The following is an 18376-nucleotide window of genomic DNA, read 5'->3' as shown; positions in this document are numbered from 1 at the left end:
TGTAGTCTTGCAACTTTTAGAATCCTCAGACCATTTCAATGAGGCCAAAGGAACTGTATATGCATCTTTCTCATTTGTTGTTGGTTTAACAAGGGAAAAAAAAATCTTGCAGAGGTAAGGTAAGCAGTATTTGTTGAGTATTTATTATGTGTCAAACACTGTCCTAGACTCTACTTAAGATACCCTATTCAATTTCATAATAAAACCTTGTGAGATATTTTATTCCCAAAATAATAATGAGAAAATGAGACAAAAATTAATTTGCAAAAAGTCACACAGCTAGTAGGTGACAGAGCCAATCTGAACCCAGGTCTCTCTGATCCTAGCGTCCATGTCTTTTCTTTCATGGATGAATGATATGTCTGCTTGTTTTATATAACCACTATTAAAGCATATGTTAAAATTTTCAACTTTCATACTTTTACATGGAGATTCAAATTTGTGTGAGCAATGGGTTTAGGATATATTAGCCTCATTTTAAGAGGGTGGGTAAAAAGTATACAGAAAAGATCTCTGATTTTAATGCTAGAAAAGCAGGTCAGAGACAGAACAAATGTGTTTATAAGCATTTGGGAAGAGGGTAAGAAAGATCTAGTTACAAAATGAAATAGAAATGTGCACAGAATCTACTAAGTAACTACAGATTTTGAAGCAGCAAGATTCACCACTGTTCTCTGTGTTGACAAGAAAACAGAATTAGAGATATCATCTGATTTATCCAGGATACATCACTGCAGGGACTGAGAACTTGAGCTAACTGCTACTCAGCTAACAACTATGAAACAAGAGTGGATTGTGAGATAGTCATTTCCCCTCTCTATTCTTTTTCTCTGACTCTAAAACAAGGAGAATGCTATTCCCAGAAACTCTGTCTTGTCAACTTCAAAAGTTATTTACATTTTATATATTGTGAGGATGTTAGAGTTTAAGTCTGGTACCAATTCAAGTGCCTGTAGGAGCTGGGGAAGTAACATACAAAGTGAGCTGAGAATAAACTACAGAGAGTAGTGAGAATTGTGGCAAACAAGAGTGAGCTTGCTTCATTCAAATGGAACACGCTATTACTCAGCTCCAGCTGATTACTGCCATTAGAAAATGCAGGTCTGGTACTGCCAGAGCTTCTGATTTTTCAGAATATCTTGCCACAATGGCTTTTCGATTTAGTAAAAAATCCTAAAACAACTGGATTTTTATCTGAAATATCAAGATATTTAAATGCTGACTACTAATTCACAGTTTAAAAAATATTCTACAGATGAAACAGAATATGCCTGTTAAGCCAGACTTGGCCTATGACCTGCTATTTAGTAATCTTAGACACAAATGATAAAGGACAGTAGCTAATGACTACTCAAACACTTATTCCTTATAAAATCCTTGCACATCCATTGCTTTATTGGTTCCTCATGATGGATCTGAAAAGTAGGTATTATTATCCCTATTTCACAGATAAAGAATCTGAGGTTTTGAGGAATACCCACACAAATATCAAGTATTTTATGCTTCAACAATTATTTTTATAGTTGTCATCTCCTCCCCTTTTGTGAACTGCTGTCCCAAATTCAGGGTGACTGGTAAATTTACACTGATCTCCTCTCCCTATTCAGTGTTTTCTCACAAACTGAATTCACCTCAGATCATCTCGATCCTTCTGGCAGTTTCCAAGGAAGTTCCCAAACTGGCAGGAGAAAACATGGTCATGAATTTCCAGCAGGAAATTTTCATTAAACTCAAAGGCACATGGAAATTGTTCCATTAATTGCCAGATACAGTCTAGGAACTGTGTGAAGATAGGGGATACTTCTTTAGAGTCCCCATCCAGGTGCCCACACCTAAGAGATACAAGTAAAGGTAAAGAAAGACAATGATTAACATCAGGGATTACACTGTTTGGACAGGCTATAGCAATGTCACTTTCTGTTTCTGTGTTGGAATTGGCAAGGAAATACCTAATGCCAAAATACCACTTAGAATCTCAAGTTCATTAATCCCAGTAGATCTCTTAGCCACGAGCAACTTTCACTATTATCCAGATCATAAACCCTTTGGTCATCTATTCTATTTCCTTTTACATCCTCTACAATAGAACTTTCTACAATGATTGAAATGTTCCATATTTGTGCTGTCCAATATGGCAGTCGCTATTAAGCACTTCAAATATGGCTAGTATGAATAAGGAACTGAATTTTCAATTATATTTGATTTTATTCAATTTAACAGCTACATTTAGCTTCATGTGAGCTAAGATCATATCTATGTTGTTTACTGGACAGTGCCTGGTGTAAAAAGAGTATTTAATACATTTCTTAAATGAATGAAAAAATCTCATCCCAGAACTGTTTAATGTTTTCTCTCCCATGATGCTCTTTCCCAACTCTACCATCCACTAGAAGCCCTAATCCACTGTAAACAAACATGGCATCCTTAGCATCTACACTGAATGTTCTATCTTTTGATATAATTGAAATCTACATCACCAAGGACACTACTTCCTGGGGCCCAAATAAAACTGAGACGGCTCATCATTCCACTCTTCACGTATCATAACCCTAAAAGAAAGCTGAAGTGGGGTCAATTTTCTCCTCCTTACCACTGCATTCAACTACTCCTTTTACTCTCTTAAAAATACTTCCATTATGTGTCATGCTCATTCATTTTCCTCAGTGTTGTCTTCCACAATATTTGGGTCACTTCTCTACATTTTCTGAAGAACCTGAGTCCAGCTGTTAAGTACTTATCTTACAATGCAGATGACCTACATTGGCTTAGACTCCTTAACTAACTAATCTACTTCACTGATCTTTACCTCTATCTACTTCACATCAGGCTTGTGTATCCATGGCATCCATGTTTTCTGATGTTAGCTAAAGGTGCTTCCTCCACTTCGAAACCTTAATCTCAATATCCTGCTCTGATCACCACATATTATATTTCCAAAAGCTGCTCATCTTACCTCAACCAGCCCTCATCTTTGGACCTCTCTACTTGCCAGATTCCTCCTAGCTTCCTTACCACCCTATATTCTAGATCTGCCCCCATCAACTATTCTTTCCCCATTTTCTTCAACTTTCTGGTCTTTTCTGTCATTATTTTCCTTCAAAATCCAACCACTGAGGAACAAACAAAGCTATGTTCTCTACTTCCACATCCTGACTGATGAATGCTGCTTGAAAAAAATTTAAAACCAGGCAAATTGACAACTTAAGTCTCCATACTCAGCTGGAACTTAATTGCTCCTAAGTAACCTTTATTAATGGGCTTCCCTGATAGCTCAACTGGTAAAGAATCCACCTGCAATGCAGAAGACCTGGGTTCAATTCCTGGGTCGGGAAGATCCCTTGGAGAAGGGATAGGCTACACAATCCAGTATCCTTTGGCTTCCCTGGTGGCTCAAACAGTAAAGAATCAGTCTGCAATGTGGGAGACATGGGTACAATCCCTGGGTTCGGAAGATCCCCTGGAGGAGGACATGGCAATCCACTCCAGTATTCTTGCCTGGAGAATCCCCATAGACAGAGGAGCCTGGCAGGCTGCAGTCCATAGGGTTGTGCAGAGTTGGACATGATTGAAGCAATTAAACAGCAGCAGCATCAACCTTTATGTATATCCTTAACACAGTTTTCCCATTAACCCTTACAGCTCTTGCAAATTTTAAGCTATCTCCTGTAACCCTAACACATTTCACATTGATGTCTACAGTATTAATGAAAAAGATCAAGGCCATCAAGTAAAAATATCTAACTTCTGCCTTGGACATTTACAGACTTAGTTCCTTCTCCACCTGTCCTTCCGTGTAGTCTCCACTGAAGAGATGTTCTTAGTTATCAGTTCAGTTCAGTTGCTCAGTCATGTCCAACTCTTTGTGACCCCATGGACTACAACACGCCAAGCTTCCCTGTCCATCACCAACTGCTGGACCTTGCTCAAACTCATGTCCATCGAGTGGGTGATGCCATCCAACCATCTCATCCTCTGTTGTCCCCTTCTCCTCCTGCCTTCAATCTTTCCCAGCATCAGGGTCTTTTCCAATGAGTCAGTTCACATCAGGTGGCCAAAGTATTGGAGTTTCAGCTTCAGCATCAGTCCTTCCAATGAATATTCAGGACTGATTTCCTTTAGGATTGACTGGTTGGATCTTCTTGCAGTTCAAGGGACTCTCAAGAGTCTTCTCCAACACCACAGTTCAAAAGCATCAATTCTTTGGCACTCACCTTTCTTTATAGTCCAACTCTCACAGCCATACATGACTACTGGAAAAACCACAGCTTTGACTATATATGGAACTTTGTCGGGAAAGTAATGTTTCTGTTTTTTAATATGCTGTTTAGATTGGTCATAGATTTTCTTCCAAGGAGCAAGCGTCTTTTAATTTCCTGGCTCCAGTCACCATCTGCAGTGATTTTGGAGCCCAAGAAAATAAAGTCTGTCACTGTTTCCATTCTTTCTCCATCTATTTGCCATGAAGTGATGGGACCAGATGCCATGGTCTTAGTTTTTCACATGTTGAGTTTTAAGACAGCTTTTTCACTGTCCTCTTTCACTTTCATCAAGAGGCTCTTTAGTTCCTCTTTGCTTTCTGCTGTAAGAGTGGTTCTTAGTTATACCTCAAGCTAAATGTTTTCATTTGGATGGAAGTTTTTATCCCTCTTTTTTCTTAAGGAGTCATTCTACAAAACACCCACTATTTCTTTCAAATCTTTAATCTTCTTTAAAATGTATTTATTTTTAATTGAAGAATAACTGCTTTACAGTATTGTATTGGGCTTCTGCCATACATCAATATGGATCAGCCATGGGTATACATATGCTCCCTCCTTCTTGAACCTCCCTCCCACCTCCCACCCCATCCCACCACTCTAGGTTGTTACAGAGCCCCAATTTGAGTTCTCTGAGTCATATAGCTAATTCCCATTGGCTATCTATTTTAAATTTCTATTGGCTATCCATGGGGTCACAAAGAACTGTACATGACTGAGCAACTGAACTGATCTGTTTTATGTATGGTAGTATATATGTTTCCATGTTACTCTCTACTTTCATCCCACCCTCTCCTTCCCCCCACCCCATGTCCATAAGTCTGTTCTCTACATCTGCATCTCCTTTCCTTCCCTGCAAATAGGTTCATCAGTACCATCTTTCTAGATTCCATATATATGTGATAATATATGACATTAATTTTTTTTCTTTCTGACTTACTTAACTCTGTATAATAGGCTCTAGGTTCATCCACCTCATTAGAACAGACTCAAATGTGTTCGTTTTTTTATGGCTGAGTAATATTCCATTATATATACACACACCACAGCTTCTTTATCCATTCATCTGTCAATGGACATCTAAGTTGCTCCATATTCTACCTATTGTAATGAATAGTTAGGGGTGCATGCTGCAATGAATGTGCTGCAATGAATATTGGGGTACATATGACTTTTTTCAATTTTGGTTTCCTCAGGGTATATGCTTAGTAGTGGGATTGCTGGGTCATATGGTAGTTTTATTCCTAGTTTTTTAAGGAATCTCCATACTGTCTTCTATAGTGATTGTATCAAATTATGTTCCTACCAACTTTGCAAGAGGGTTCCCTTTTCTCCACATCCTCTCCAGCATTTATTGTTTGTAGATTTTTTGATGATAGCCATTCTGACTGGTGTGAGGTGATATCTTATTGTAGTTTTGATTTAAACAAATCTTCAATCTTCTTTTTTAAAACTTTTTTTTGCATGAAAGATTCTTTAAATCTATAGTGCTTTATAATTTTCACAAGTTTCAGGCACATGATTCCATATAACTTCATAACCCTCTTAAAAAATTTCCTACCCCTGTTTTTACTCCTCTCTTTACCCCTCTTCCCTAGTTTCTTCCTAACCACTACTTTGTTCTCTATATCTGTGAGTCTGCTAGTTTTTTGTTATATTCACTAGTTTGTTGTACTTTTTAGATTCCACATACAAGTGATATCATACAGTATTTGTATTTCTCTGTATGACTTATTTCACTTAGCATAATGCCCTCCAAAGTCCATCCATGATGCTGCAAATGACAAAGTTTCACTCCTTTTTATGGCTGAGTAGTATTCCACTGTATATCTATATATATATATATACAACGTCCTTTTTATCCATTCATCTATTGATGGACACTTAGGTTGCTTCTACACCTTGGCAACTGTAAATAATACTGCTATGAACATGGGGGTGCACTGTATCCTCCTAAATCAGTGTTTTTCTTTTTTCTCAGATATATACCCAAAAAGAAACTCAAAATGAAACACAACAAATATTGGCCAAGGATATGGAGAAAAGGGAACCATCCTACTTGTTGGTGGGAGTATAAAATGGTGCAGCCAGTGTGAAAAATAGTATGGAGATTTCTCAAAACCTAAAAATAGATCAACCTCATCTTCTTAATGTTCTAAAATACCACCAGTTCTAGGAATTTTCCTTTGCCCAGAATGGGTAAGGTTCCCTTGTAGCAGTTATCATACTATGTGTGTGTTAAGTCGCTTCAGTCATGTCTGACTCTTTGTGACCATATGAACTGTAGCCCACTAGGCTCCTCTGTCCATGGGACTCTCCAGGCAAGAATACTGGAGTGGTTGCCATCCCCTCCTCCAGGAGATCTTCCCAACCCAGGGACGGAAACCTTATCTTTTACATCTTCTGCATTGGCCGGCAGGTGCTTTACCACTAGTGCTACCTGGGAAGCCCATATCATACTATACTGTCATCACCGATTTTATTTTCTATAAAAGAAGGGACAGCAAACACATCTGGTGTAATACAGTCCCCCCAAAACATGGCATATTGCCTGGACCAAATTTTGTTGACAAAAGAAGAACAAATGGATGGATCCAAATAGCTAGAGAGTGGTAATCAAAAGAAATTAAATGGATACACACCAATGCGGGCTAATAAGACTTGAATAGCAACCTCCTTGAGGGTAAAACTCATACTTTAAGTGCCTTTGTTATCAGCTCAGTGTCTCACATAGTTTACAGCATATTGTTAGGTATTTGGTAAGCATTTGTTTTTCTCATAACACACAAAGTCTCAGTGAGGCTGTTTGACTTATAGCAGCATTAGATCACTAAATAAATATAAGTCCTTGCATCCACCTCTTACCAAAGAACAGAAATGTGCAAATGCCTTTTTTTCTTATAAAAGATTAAAAGTTGCCTTGCATTAGATATCACTCCCTCTACCTGAATGCCCACTGTTCTCTCTAGCAAACTCCTATTCAGTCCCTAAAATTCACCCTTAAATATTGCCTATTCCTGGAAGCCTATTTTGTGTTCTTCAAACACAGTTAAGCTCTTTTTCCTCTGTGGCCTGTGATGTCTGTTCTTCCTTGAAATATTTAATGATTCGATATAATCATTTGTTTCACTTTGAAGGCAGATATGATAGTCTAGTTACCCCTGTGGCCCTAGTTCCTTAACATTGTGTATGGAATATGTGTTTCTTGATGAAAAGAGATTCATGCCATGCTCAACTTATTCTTCCTTCTTACACAAGAACATATCAGGGTTTTGATAAATCTCACCCTACTGAATTCTCCTTAGCCTCCACCTTTAAAATGAGGATATTTTTACCTTTGGGAGAACTTGTGGCCCATGGATATCCATTCCTTCTCTATCAGGATCTTCATTTTTATAGAAAAAGAAAACTTTGTATTAGAAAAATCATAAAATTAATTAATCATACCATAAAGTATCAAAACACTTTGCTGAAGTGGACTTTGTACAAATTTGTGTTAAATGATCATAAAGTTAATTTCTCAAATGATAAATAAGTAACTTGGATTTCTTTTAGAGGCCTATAAAGTCTGTCTTCAAAATTCAAAGCTCTCAGGAAAAATCATTCTGGATTTGTACTCAGTGTCACATTTTTTTTGGCTTTTACATAATGTGTGACAGGCCATATGAGTCATAACTAAATCTTGATAAACATATTAAATTCAACCTATGAAGAAACCGGAATCCAAAGGCAGTATTTGAGTTTGTACCAAGAACTAATCTTGGTATAAATGCATTTCAATCATTAAAAAAAAATAAAGCATTTCCAAAAGAAAAATGAGGATAAACTCCTACTATAAGTTCTGTTTCATAAAAAAACAAAATAAGAAGTGTTGGATTCAGCACCATAAAACAATCATGAGTCTGACATCAAGACAGCTGACACTGAAGATGATGAGCCCATAAGTTTGCTTATTTAACAATCATCCATTAAACTTTGTTAACTTTTTGAGTCTTTCCTTCACCTTACACCAACCAGCCTATTATATCTGACCTATCTTCTGATGGGTAAGAAACTATATTGAGTGTGCAATGGAAAGTATGTAGACTGTAAATGCCTACTTTAGTGGAAAGAAGCTAAACTGAAAAACAGAGCTGTTTTTGTAGACCTCCTTCTTATAGAAAACAAGTTGGTTGAGAGTTATATTTGATCTATTCATAATCGCCCACTTGTGCAAGGTAAAATCCAGTCACTGCTCTCTTACCATGAGTCCCTTGAATGTCCTGTAAAATGGATCTAGAAGGATGCTGGCCACAGAGCAGACTTGTGCTGTGCGGTCCCACCCATCAGAACAATGGACTAAGACATTGGTCTTTTCTGCCTTCACTGCCTGTAAAGACAAGAGGCAAAAAGTAGCATAAACTTTTTTTTAGCATGCTGGGTTAATTATATATGGTTACCATCAATACAGCAGAGAACTTGGTTTTAACTGGGCTACATTAATTTCTTCTCATAATATTGGTATCCTATATGAGGAATGACCCTGGAAAAGGAAATGGCAACCCACTCCACTATTCTGTCCATAGGACTGCCTGGAGAATCAGAGGAGCCTGATAGGCTATAGTCCAAAGGGTTGCAAAGAGTAAGACACAACTGAGCATGCACACATAGGGAATGAAAAAGAAAATAAAGAAATGTAACAGAAGGTGAGCTTACCTAATAGGAAAAGAAAATCAAAACTAACACATGATATGGGTAAAAAGAAAAACAAAAGATCCACATTTATAAAACTTCCGAAGAAGACATGGATCAATTATCAGAGAGAGGAATGGGCAAGAGGAAGAATTCATGCTCAAAAACGGGACAGTTCGGCATCTCAGTCCCAGACCTGACAGTAATTTGCTTTGGAATCTTTAGCCATTTAGTCTTACTAATATAAATACTTCTAACTTAAGGTGGATCAGTTTACCTGTCTTAGGTAAGTTTCTATATAATCAGAATGATGTAAAAATATGGACAGTTACTCAACCTGGGCAATTTTGGCAATGGGAGCTATTGAGCATTCACTTATTCATTCCAGCATTTAATTATGTATCCCTCTATGTCAGGTATATGCTAAGGATTAGAGATACAAAGATGAGACTCAGTTTCTGCCTTCAATGAGCAAACTATTCAAGATTACCAAAGGTAAATAAATATAATGCAGTGGAAAAACTGATGCTATAGGGTAATGTAGCCTTTTGTAGGAGCCAGGGAAGCTTGAGCCTTGAAGAAAATGTAGGATTTTTTCAGGTGAGGAGGAAGAAGGGCATTTATTCACTCATTTATTCATCTACTCACCTACCCAATAACTACTGAGTGACTATACAAGATGCATTATAGTGTGTGCACTGGGGATACAAAAAAGGCAAACATTTAAATGAATGACTACAAACCAATGATAACTAAAACAATGAAAGTTAACACCAGATACAACAAAGGCACATAATAACTAATGAAGAGGAGACAACTAAAGTGGGCCTTGTCAGATGAGTAGACATTTGTCAGATAGACCAGGAGGAATGAACATTCCAGGCAGGGGGCATAAATGACAATATTTACAAAGGCAAGGAGGCATGGCATAGATGAGGAATTATTAACTAGCTTTGTGGTTGAGGCTACACTAGAAGTGAGGGAGTGAGGAGAGACAAGTCTGGCCAGGAGGGCAAAGGTCAGACTGACAAGTGTGCACTTTATCTGGTGGCAATAGGGAGTCGCTGGAGTGTTAAAAGCAGAGAAGTGCCATGATCAGATGTACTCACTATGGTGACAATAAGGAGAATAAGAGGACATAAGTTTGGATTTAGAAAGGCCAGTCAAAGAGCCACTACAATTGTGAAAGGCAATAAGCACCTGAATAAAGGTGGTAGCAGTGGGGCTGAAAAGGAGAAGAGAGATGTTAAGAATAAAAATTTAATATGACATAGTGAGAGAATAGATGTGGGATGAAGGAGAGGGAAAAGTCAAAGATGACTCTTAAATGTGTCATTTAGTAATAACTAAGTGGATGACAATACCATTAGCCTGAACAGTAAACACAGAGGAAGAAACAAGTTTTAGTGTTCAGAGTAGGTAAAATTTCATTTGAGGCCTTGGAGAGTCTGAGGTAGTTGGGGGATGTCCAATGGGGCATTCAGTGGACAACTGTATATTTGGGTCTGGAGTTCAGGAGAACGAGGAAACTGAGCCAGAGTATAGACATGACCACAATATGAATAGAGATCGTAAGTGGAAACTGCATGGCTGGTGCTGTCCACGCACAGACCACAGTGAGAAAAGGAAAGACCTTAAAAAGCAGTAACTTTTAAGGGGAAAGTAGAGGAAGGAGAGAGCTATTAAAGGAGTTAGCTTGTGAAAAAGCCTGAAAGGTAGAAAAAGAACCAGGAAATAGTAGTTGGATTAAGGCCAGGACTACAAAAATGGTTCAAAGAGAATGGGGATAACAATGCCAAATGCAGCAGAGTGGTGAAAACAGAACAAAGGTTAAAGAGTGACCTTGAGATCGACAAGTTAGGGGTCATTAGAGACCTCAGCAAGAAGAGTAGTAATGGTATGGAAGGAAACTGGATTATAGTGAACTGAAGAGTGAAAGGATGTGAGGAAGTGTGAATAAGGAAGGTCAATTGCTTTCAAGAAAGCTCTAAGCAAGAGGAAAGAGAAGAGTAAATAGAAGAGGATAAGAAAAATTCTTTTCTTAGGAATAAGAAAGTATTGAGCTGACTTCCCTGTTGGCCGAGTGGTTAAGAATCCACCTGCCAATGCAGAGGACATGGGTTCAATCCCTGGTCTGGGAAGATTCCACATGCTGTGGGGCAACAAAGCCTGTGTTTCACAACTACTGAAGCCTGTGTGTGTGCCCTAGAGCCTGTTCTGCACAAGAGAAGTCACCACAATGAGAAGCCCATGCACTGAAACTAGAGAGTAGTACCCTCTCACTTCAACTAGAGAAAGTCCTCACAGAAACAAAGACCCAGTGTAGCCATCCCCGCCTTGCCACAAAAAGTTTTGAGCAGATTTCTGAGGGATGAAGCCAGTGAAAGGAAAATGTAAAAAATGTAAGAGAAGTGGGAAAAAGAATATATAGGGAGAAAAGTTTCCTTGAAGAAGGAGGGGATGGAATTAAGAATATAGATATGAGGCACCATCTCATCTAAGATAGCAAGGAAGGGGTAAAAAATAGTTGCATGGGAAGATGAGAGATTACCTTTATTTTTCTATAAAGATGGAGACATGTCTGAATATGTGCTTATACAGAAGAAAGTAACAGTGTTATAGCCAGCTTGAAAGTAAAATACATATTAGAAATATCTGCTTGGTGAACAGGGCTGGGACCCAACCAATATTATACACCATAAACTCAATTCCAATTAACATGGCTATGGGATTTATTTCTTTGTAGCATTGTTTAGTAGTCAGGATATAAAAGCAGAGAAAGCAGAGAATGAATGAGATTAGCAGGGTAGGTAGAATGGAAGGATAAAGAGGCAAGGTGGAATGGATGAGGTGCTACACCACTAGGTCTTGGCTCCACAGGGAAGAAGATAGGAAAAGGTAGAAAAAATGGAGTTAGAAGTGCAGAGGTCTTCATGGGACAGAAAAACCAGGTTAACTGGAGTAAGAGTGTGAGAACTGGGGTATAAAAGTTCAAAGAACTATATCAGTGCTGAGTGTTTTATAGCTTTGCACATGGACATTCAAATCTCCCGAGATTAAGAGGAAGAATCAGGATGGAGAGGAAGTCACTTACCTGAAATGGTTTCCAAAGTCCTTAAAGCAGAAAAGAGAGCCACTAGGAGAGGTATAGAGCAGCATAGCTAATTGAAACAGACCTAAAAGGAGGAAGGAGTTTTGTAAAAAGCAAGGGGAATATTGAACCTGCCATGGACTGTGAGGTTCAGGGGTGTGGGAAAATGAGTAACCTCTGTAATAGACGGTACAAAAAAATGATATTCCTAGAAAATTGTTAGGTTGCAAGACAAGAGTTACAGAAATCTGGAAAAAAGTTCTCAACCTTTTAAACTTCCCAGTTAACCAGATACCTCAGAGGCCTAATAGTAGCAGCTACACTCTTTCCTTAGGGCTCCACATGGAGTGAAAAGTCACTGGTAGACAGGAAAAGATGTTCGATTTCACCAATGATTAAACACATGTAAACCCGTGGCTGATTCATATCAATGTATGGCAAAAAACACTACAATATTGTAAAGTAATTAATCTCCAACTAAAATACATAAATTAATTTAAAAAAATAAAAAAATTAAATTAAAAAATTTAAAAAAGAAGTGCAAATCAAAACAGGACATAAAATGCATCACCTATCAAATTAGCAAAGATTAAAATGACTGATGATAACCATTGCTGGCTATGTAGAGAAACAGGCATTGTTGGTGGGAATGGAAACTGGTGTAACCTAGTTGAAGGGCAATTTGGCCACATCTAGTAAAGTCTGAAATATTCTTACTCTTCAACTGAAAATCTACTTTTAAGAATGCTGACACATATAAAGAAATATGTTCAAGGCTATTTGATGCAACAATGTCTGCATTTGTAAAAAATGTGAATAACTGAATTGTCCATTAACAGGGACCATGATTTTAAGCCAGAGGCTGTAAATCTCATCTCAACTGAGAAAATGGCAGAAGAGAGGTGAAAAGTGATTCTCTCCTTTCTTCACTTCTACCAAATAATAGGGGTGGGGTGAAGAGAGCATGTTCTCATGTAGGAATGTATAAACAAAATTTCAAAATGAGAAAATGTACACTCCAAATTTCTTCTTTTTTTAACATCACCTAATAAATGAAATTCAAATATTCACTTAATGCAATATTATACAGTCACTGGAAAAAATGAGATTGTACTGATTGAACTGACCTAGAAAATATTTATCATATATTAAGTATAAAAAGTTAGTTGCAGAAAATTATGCACAACATAATCTTACTTTTACAAAGTAGTAATAATAAAATATATATAGTTATAATTCTTTACCAAGTGAGATATCAAGGAAGCCCTATATATATTTATATATGCTGAAAATCTAGACCTGTACTGTGCCATATGGTAGTCACTAGCCACAAGTCACTATTTAAATTTAAACTGATCAAAATTGAATAAACTTCGAAATTCCTTACTCTCACTAGCCACATTTCAAGTATATAACTGCCACATGTGGCTAGTGGCTATTGTATTAGTACAGATCCAGAACATTTCCAACATCACATGAACTGGGCATCACCCTCTCACTCAGTCATGTCTGACTCTTTACAACTCCAGGCTCCTCTGTCTATGGAATTTTCCAGGCAAGAATACTGGAGTGAGTTGCCATTTCCTGCACCAGGGGATCTTCTCAACCCAGGGATCGAACCCAGGTCTCCTGCAATGCAGGAAGATTCTTTATCTTCTGAGCCACAAGGGAAGCCATCAACACAGGAAGTTCAAATAGTGCTGATCTAGAGGCATACATTAAACTATTAATAGTGATATATATGTTGTGAGGGCAAACTACAGGGAATATGTACATTTTGTGTTATATACTTCTGAATTGTCTACTTCTTCTACAATGTACATGTATAACTTTTATAATGAGAAAAATAAATAAAGATAATGAGAGACAAAGTGAGAGAGGGAGGGATACTATAGTGTTTTTGAGAACAAGATGTCACAATTGCCAGGGTCTTATGGGCAATGGGGAGTCATTGGAGGATTTTAAGTTTAAAGTGACATTACCATATTTGCTCAAGAAAGATGACTTTAGAATGAATTTGGTGGCCAAACTGGGGAGCAACTAGTAGAGACAATTAAACCAGTCAGAAAGTTATTACAGTACTTAAGGCAGAGGCTGGAAAGAAAGGATAGATTTGAGAAACACTTGAGGATAGCTGACAGGATGAGGCAATTACCAGATGGAGGGGAACAGAGAAAATTCAAGGCTGACTTTTTCAAGCTGGGGATATATAGGTGTTTATGGAGATGGGAAGCACAGGATAGTTGTACAAACGCAAGCCTATCTTTTTTCATCCATTCATTTTAATTCATAAATGTTTATGAGGTTGTACTATCTATCAAATATATTCCTCTTCTCCATTCTCACTCTCTTTGGTTTCATGAAGTCAGTTTCAGAAAGGAAAGACAAATGTATGGGTATAGGACATGCAAAAAAGGAACAGCATAAAGAATGGCTGGAATAAAGTGTTTGAAATGACCTAGGGGGTCACTTAGTAAGCATTAATAATATATTATAATGAAAAATGTAGGCAATAGGACTAGGAAATTGAAAAACATTAGGGCTAGATATTTAAGATAGTTAAATACACACACTCTTTTAAAAACCTTTTAAGGCAGAGGCTATAAATCTCATCTTCAACTGAGAAAATGGCAGAAGAGTGGTGAAAGTGATTCTCTCCTTTTCTTCACTTCTACCAAATAATTGGGGTGGGGTGAAGAGAGGAAGTTCTCATGTAGGAATATATAAACAAAATTTCAAAATGATAAAACGTACACTCCAAATTTCTTCTTTTTTTAAACATCACCTAATAAATGATACAGAAGCCAGGGTTCTGAAGGTCAGAAAGTAAGTGACTCAGCATAAATGAGTGATGAAGTCTACTTAGACTGTATTCAGAGGCAGACCTATACAAAGAAATCAGAAAGGTCAGCTTTATACTCAGAGCTCTGAAAACCCATAGAAACAAACTGCATTTATTTTATACCCAGTCTTACTTACACTTGGTACCTTAGAATCAACACAAAAATACATCAGAGTATTTGAGTTGGAAGGACCATGAGATATTATTTAAGAGTTTTTAACCAGAGATCTGAGGTCTGTATACTCTCTGAAATTAAGGTCTATTTTCTGTACGCATAGCCATATGCACATTTTTCCAGGGGAGAGGGTCAATCATATTGTCAAAGAGTTCAGTACTCCACCCCCCAAAAAAAGTTATGTCATTAGATTCTAGTCTAACCACCTTGCTTTACAGAGGATGAAACCTAGAGAAGGGAAGAGATTTGCCAAGGGCACACAGTAAATTAGTGGCAGACCTAAATCTAGAAACCAGGTATCTTTTTTTTTATATTCTTTCCATGATACACTGTCACTTTAAGAGATCCCATAATTAAGTCAGTGCAAGTTCTTAAAAGTCCTGATTATTACCTTTGCAATGAAAATTCCAGCATCCATAATAGCTTTAATGTGTCTCAACCACCCTGAGCTCTCCAGGCCGCTAAGAAATTCACTCATTGTTGGAGTTTTCAATTCACAAACTAAGGTAGAAAAGGAAGCAGAGATTGAAATTCACAATTACCTCAGTTTATTCAACAAGAAAGGGGACAAAGTGGATCCCCATTTTGTAAATGAGGAAGCTGAGGCACAGAAAGGTTAAATAATTAGTTGGAAACCACACAGTGAATCAGGGACAGTACTAGGGCTAGAGTCTACCATATCTCCTAGCTTGGGTTTCTGCTTTCTCAAGTCCATAGAATCCACCCCCAAGACCACAGAAATCTCTAAAGAAGAGAGACAGAAGATTGATTTAGTATCCACAGGAAAACACTCACATCTCCTGCTATTAGAAAACACATTTGAATCCCATTCTAACTCCTCTTACTCATCCTAACTCTGTAGCCCTTAACATCTGTCTCTACTTCCACATCACCACCTACTTCCCTTGTAGATCTGTGCTGTCTCAACAAGTTGAAAAAAATTATGTTAATTTTCATGCATTTTGCGCTGGTTATCCAACAGAGGGCAATCTTTTGCCTCAAAAAAATCTGCAAAAGGTTCTCTTCTCCTACTATAGAATATTCTGAGACAAAAAAAGAGAGGAGGAAGAGACCTAAGGAAGAGGAATCCTAATACCCTAAAAGGGCTGCAGACTGAGGAGATAGGATCTGATAAGGGTCATGTGAAGGAGAGGTCCTGGCAGACAGTATAAGTAAAAAATTGAGGAGAGGAAGAACAGGGAGTTCACTTAAGGAGGGCAGGTTTTCCCTAATGTGTGCCTGAGATGACATATCACATCATGGAATCCTGGATAGTGAGTGGCTTTGGGAGAAATGTTCTAGACGCAAGAGTCCTGTGCGGCCCTGATCTCACCTTGCCCCCATTCTGATCCCAATTATTTTGCATCTATGACAGATGACCCAAATTGCTTGATGGCAGCTTTATTCCTTTGAAGTCTAAATCCACCCCCTTTATCAGGACAGTGATGAAACTGGACTGACTCTTTACAGCAGATTAAATGAGGAAGATGAAATAAATCCCAAATTCACTTATATTTGTGTTGATCTACCCACCTCTACATAGCAGTCTCTATAATTTTATACAGATACATTATTTCCATAGCAACTAAACCCAGATGGACTCTACAGAGTTATGAAACTAAATATTGTAGTTCCTCTGTCAGATCAACACTGCTATAATTCAGTACTATCTATGCAAACTGGATTCATACTATAGTCAAAAATCTTATCACCTATTGATTCTGCTCTCCTGGTTGCTTTTATATTTCACCCCAAAATCAGACATATTTTTTGCTTACATAATTATGTGATCTGTTTAGCCTCTGGCTTAGCCCAGATGAAATCCCTGTACCTTCCAAGAGTTTCTGCAGGCTGCTCCTCATCACATGGATGTTCTCAATGCTCATGAACTTGAAGCGAATGTTGGCATAGTTGTCTTCATTTTCATACCCCTTCCCAGCTGCTCGGTTGGCCAAGGCATTTAACTGCAATATTGAGAACATAAGAGAACAGATAGAGCAGATGATGAAAGGACATGGTTTGTCAATCTCGATGCTTCATTCTAAACAGTTTTAAATCTTACCCATTTAAAAAGAAGTCAGATCAGATACAGCACATTCTGGAATGAAGAGAATTTCATTGGCATTTAGATAAGGTATTTTAAGTAACAGAATAGTACAGGGAAAGATAAGGAGATTTAGTATTTTTATTTTATTATTAAAACCCAGCTTAAGAGATTGATTGAAGGATATGGCAGCTATGAAGATGTCTGATCTGAAGAACTAAAATAATAATTTTGAGTTTCCTATCACAAACAAATGTTTTCTCACCTGAAAGGGCTTTATATTGAGTGAAAAGTATTTATAATTGAGAACTTCAAAAATATTTATAACTGAGGAGCTCTAGAAAGAAGTCTAAGAACTTCAGGGCCAGTTAATTATAATGAACTATTGTAGAAAAATGTCTAAAACATGACTTCATGAGATACATGACTTTCACTCATTGATAATATTGAAATGGAGCTACCAAGGGCCATTTTAACACTATATTCAGCTGTTATAATCAGAATACTTGTAGGTCATATGAAGAATGTTGGGTGGGGTAGTGAGTAAATGAGACTTGCAGAGAGGAGACATTAATCAAAAAACTAGAAAGTAGCCAAAATACCTTCTATGATGATGACGATCTTTCTAATGTTGTCTGGGCCTATTTTCTAATCTCCCATTATTGTGCATTTCAGAAGGTAGGAGGAGCATGTATATGGATAGGGTGTAGTTTCTGTACTAATAAAAATTTAAGAATGACACTGAAACCTCAAAAACACAAACTATTCACATTAACACATGCAGGAAAAAAAATCTACAAGTTAACATATTCTACATAGAATGCAAGATATTTGTTAAAGGGGAAAACAATGGTAATTCTGATTTCTTATCACACAATGTCACTGAGCTTTCATTAAATTAATGACAAACATCAAAGGGACACCTGAGGAGGTGTAAGCAACAACCACCTAGTAACAAGAAAGTTTATTATGACTGATGGATGCATCCACAAATTAAACAATCATTACAGCAGTCCCTACCAAAGTTTGGGCAGCAGCAGAAAGGCCAGCTACTACAGATAGCTAGCTACATCATACCACTGCACACTCTCTGGGAATAGGTCTGGCATATCTGAGAAACTGCTATATATTAGCAGCCTAATGTTCAAGTAGGAAAGAATATATAATATTTGCTGAGCCCCTAGTATGTGTATACTAAATACTGTGCTAGATACTTCACATATATTATCTCATTTAATCCTCAACAAGAGCCCCTAAAGATAGGTACTTTTATTATCCCCATAAGAAGACGAGTTCA

The 18376-nt window shown here is 37.5% G+C and overlaps 1 protein-coding gene across 1 annotated transcript in view; it reads right to left on the bottom strand.

The window, feature by feature from the left end:
* LOC145536368 (phosphatidylinositol-3,5-bisphosphate 3-phosphatase MTMR8-like) overlaps positions 1–18376 on the bottom strand; it is a 221919-nt gene that overhangs the window by 120294 nt on the left and 83249 nt on the right. Inside the window, 3 exon segments of the mRNA XM_081565575.1 lie at positions 8500–8625; positions 15427–15536; positions 16867–16999. Of these exon segments, the coding sequence (XP_081421701.1) occupies positions 8500–8625; positions 15427–15536; positions 16867–16999 (369 nt within the window).

The sequence above is a fragment of the Giraffa tippelskirchi genome, chromosome X, assembly GCF_054371585.1.
Source record: "Giraffa tippelskirchi isolate mGirTip1 chromosome X, T2T-mGirTip1v1.2.pri, whole genome shotgun sequence".
NCBI lineage: Eukaryota > Metazoa > Chordata > Mammalia > Artiodactyla > Giraffidae > Giraffa > Giraffa tippelskirchi.
The sequence above is the reverse complement of the archived record's forward strand: the minus strand, read 5'-3'. Positions and strand labels throughout refer to the sequence as shown.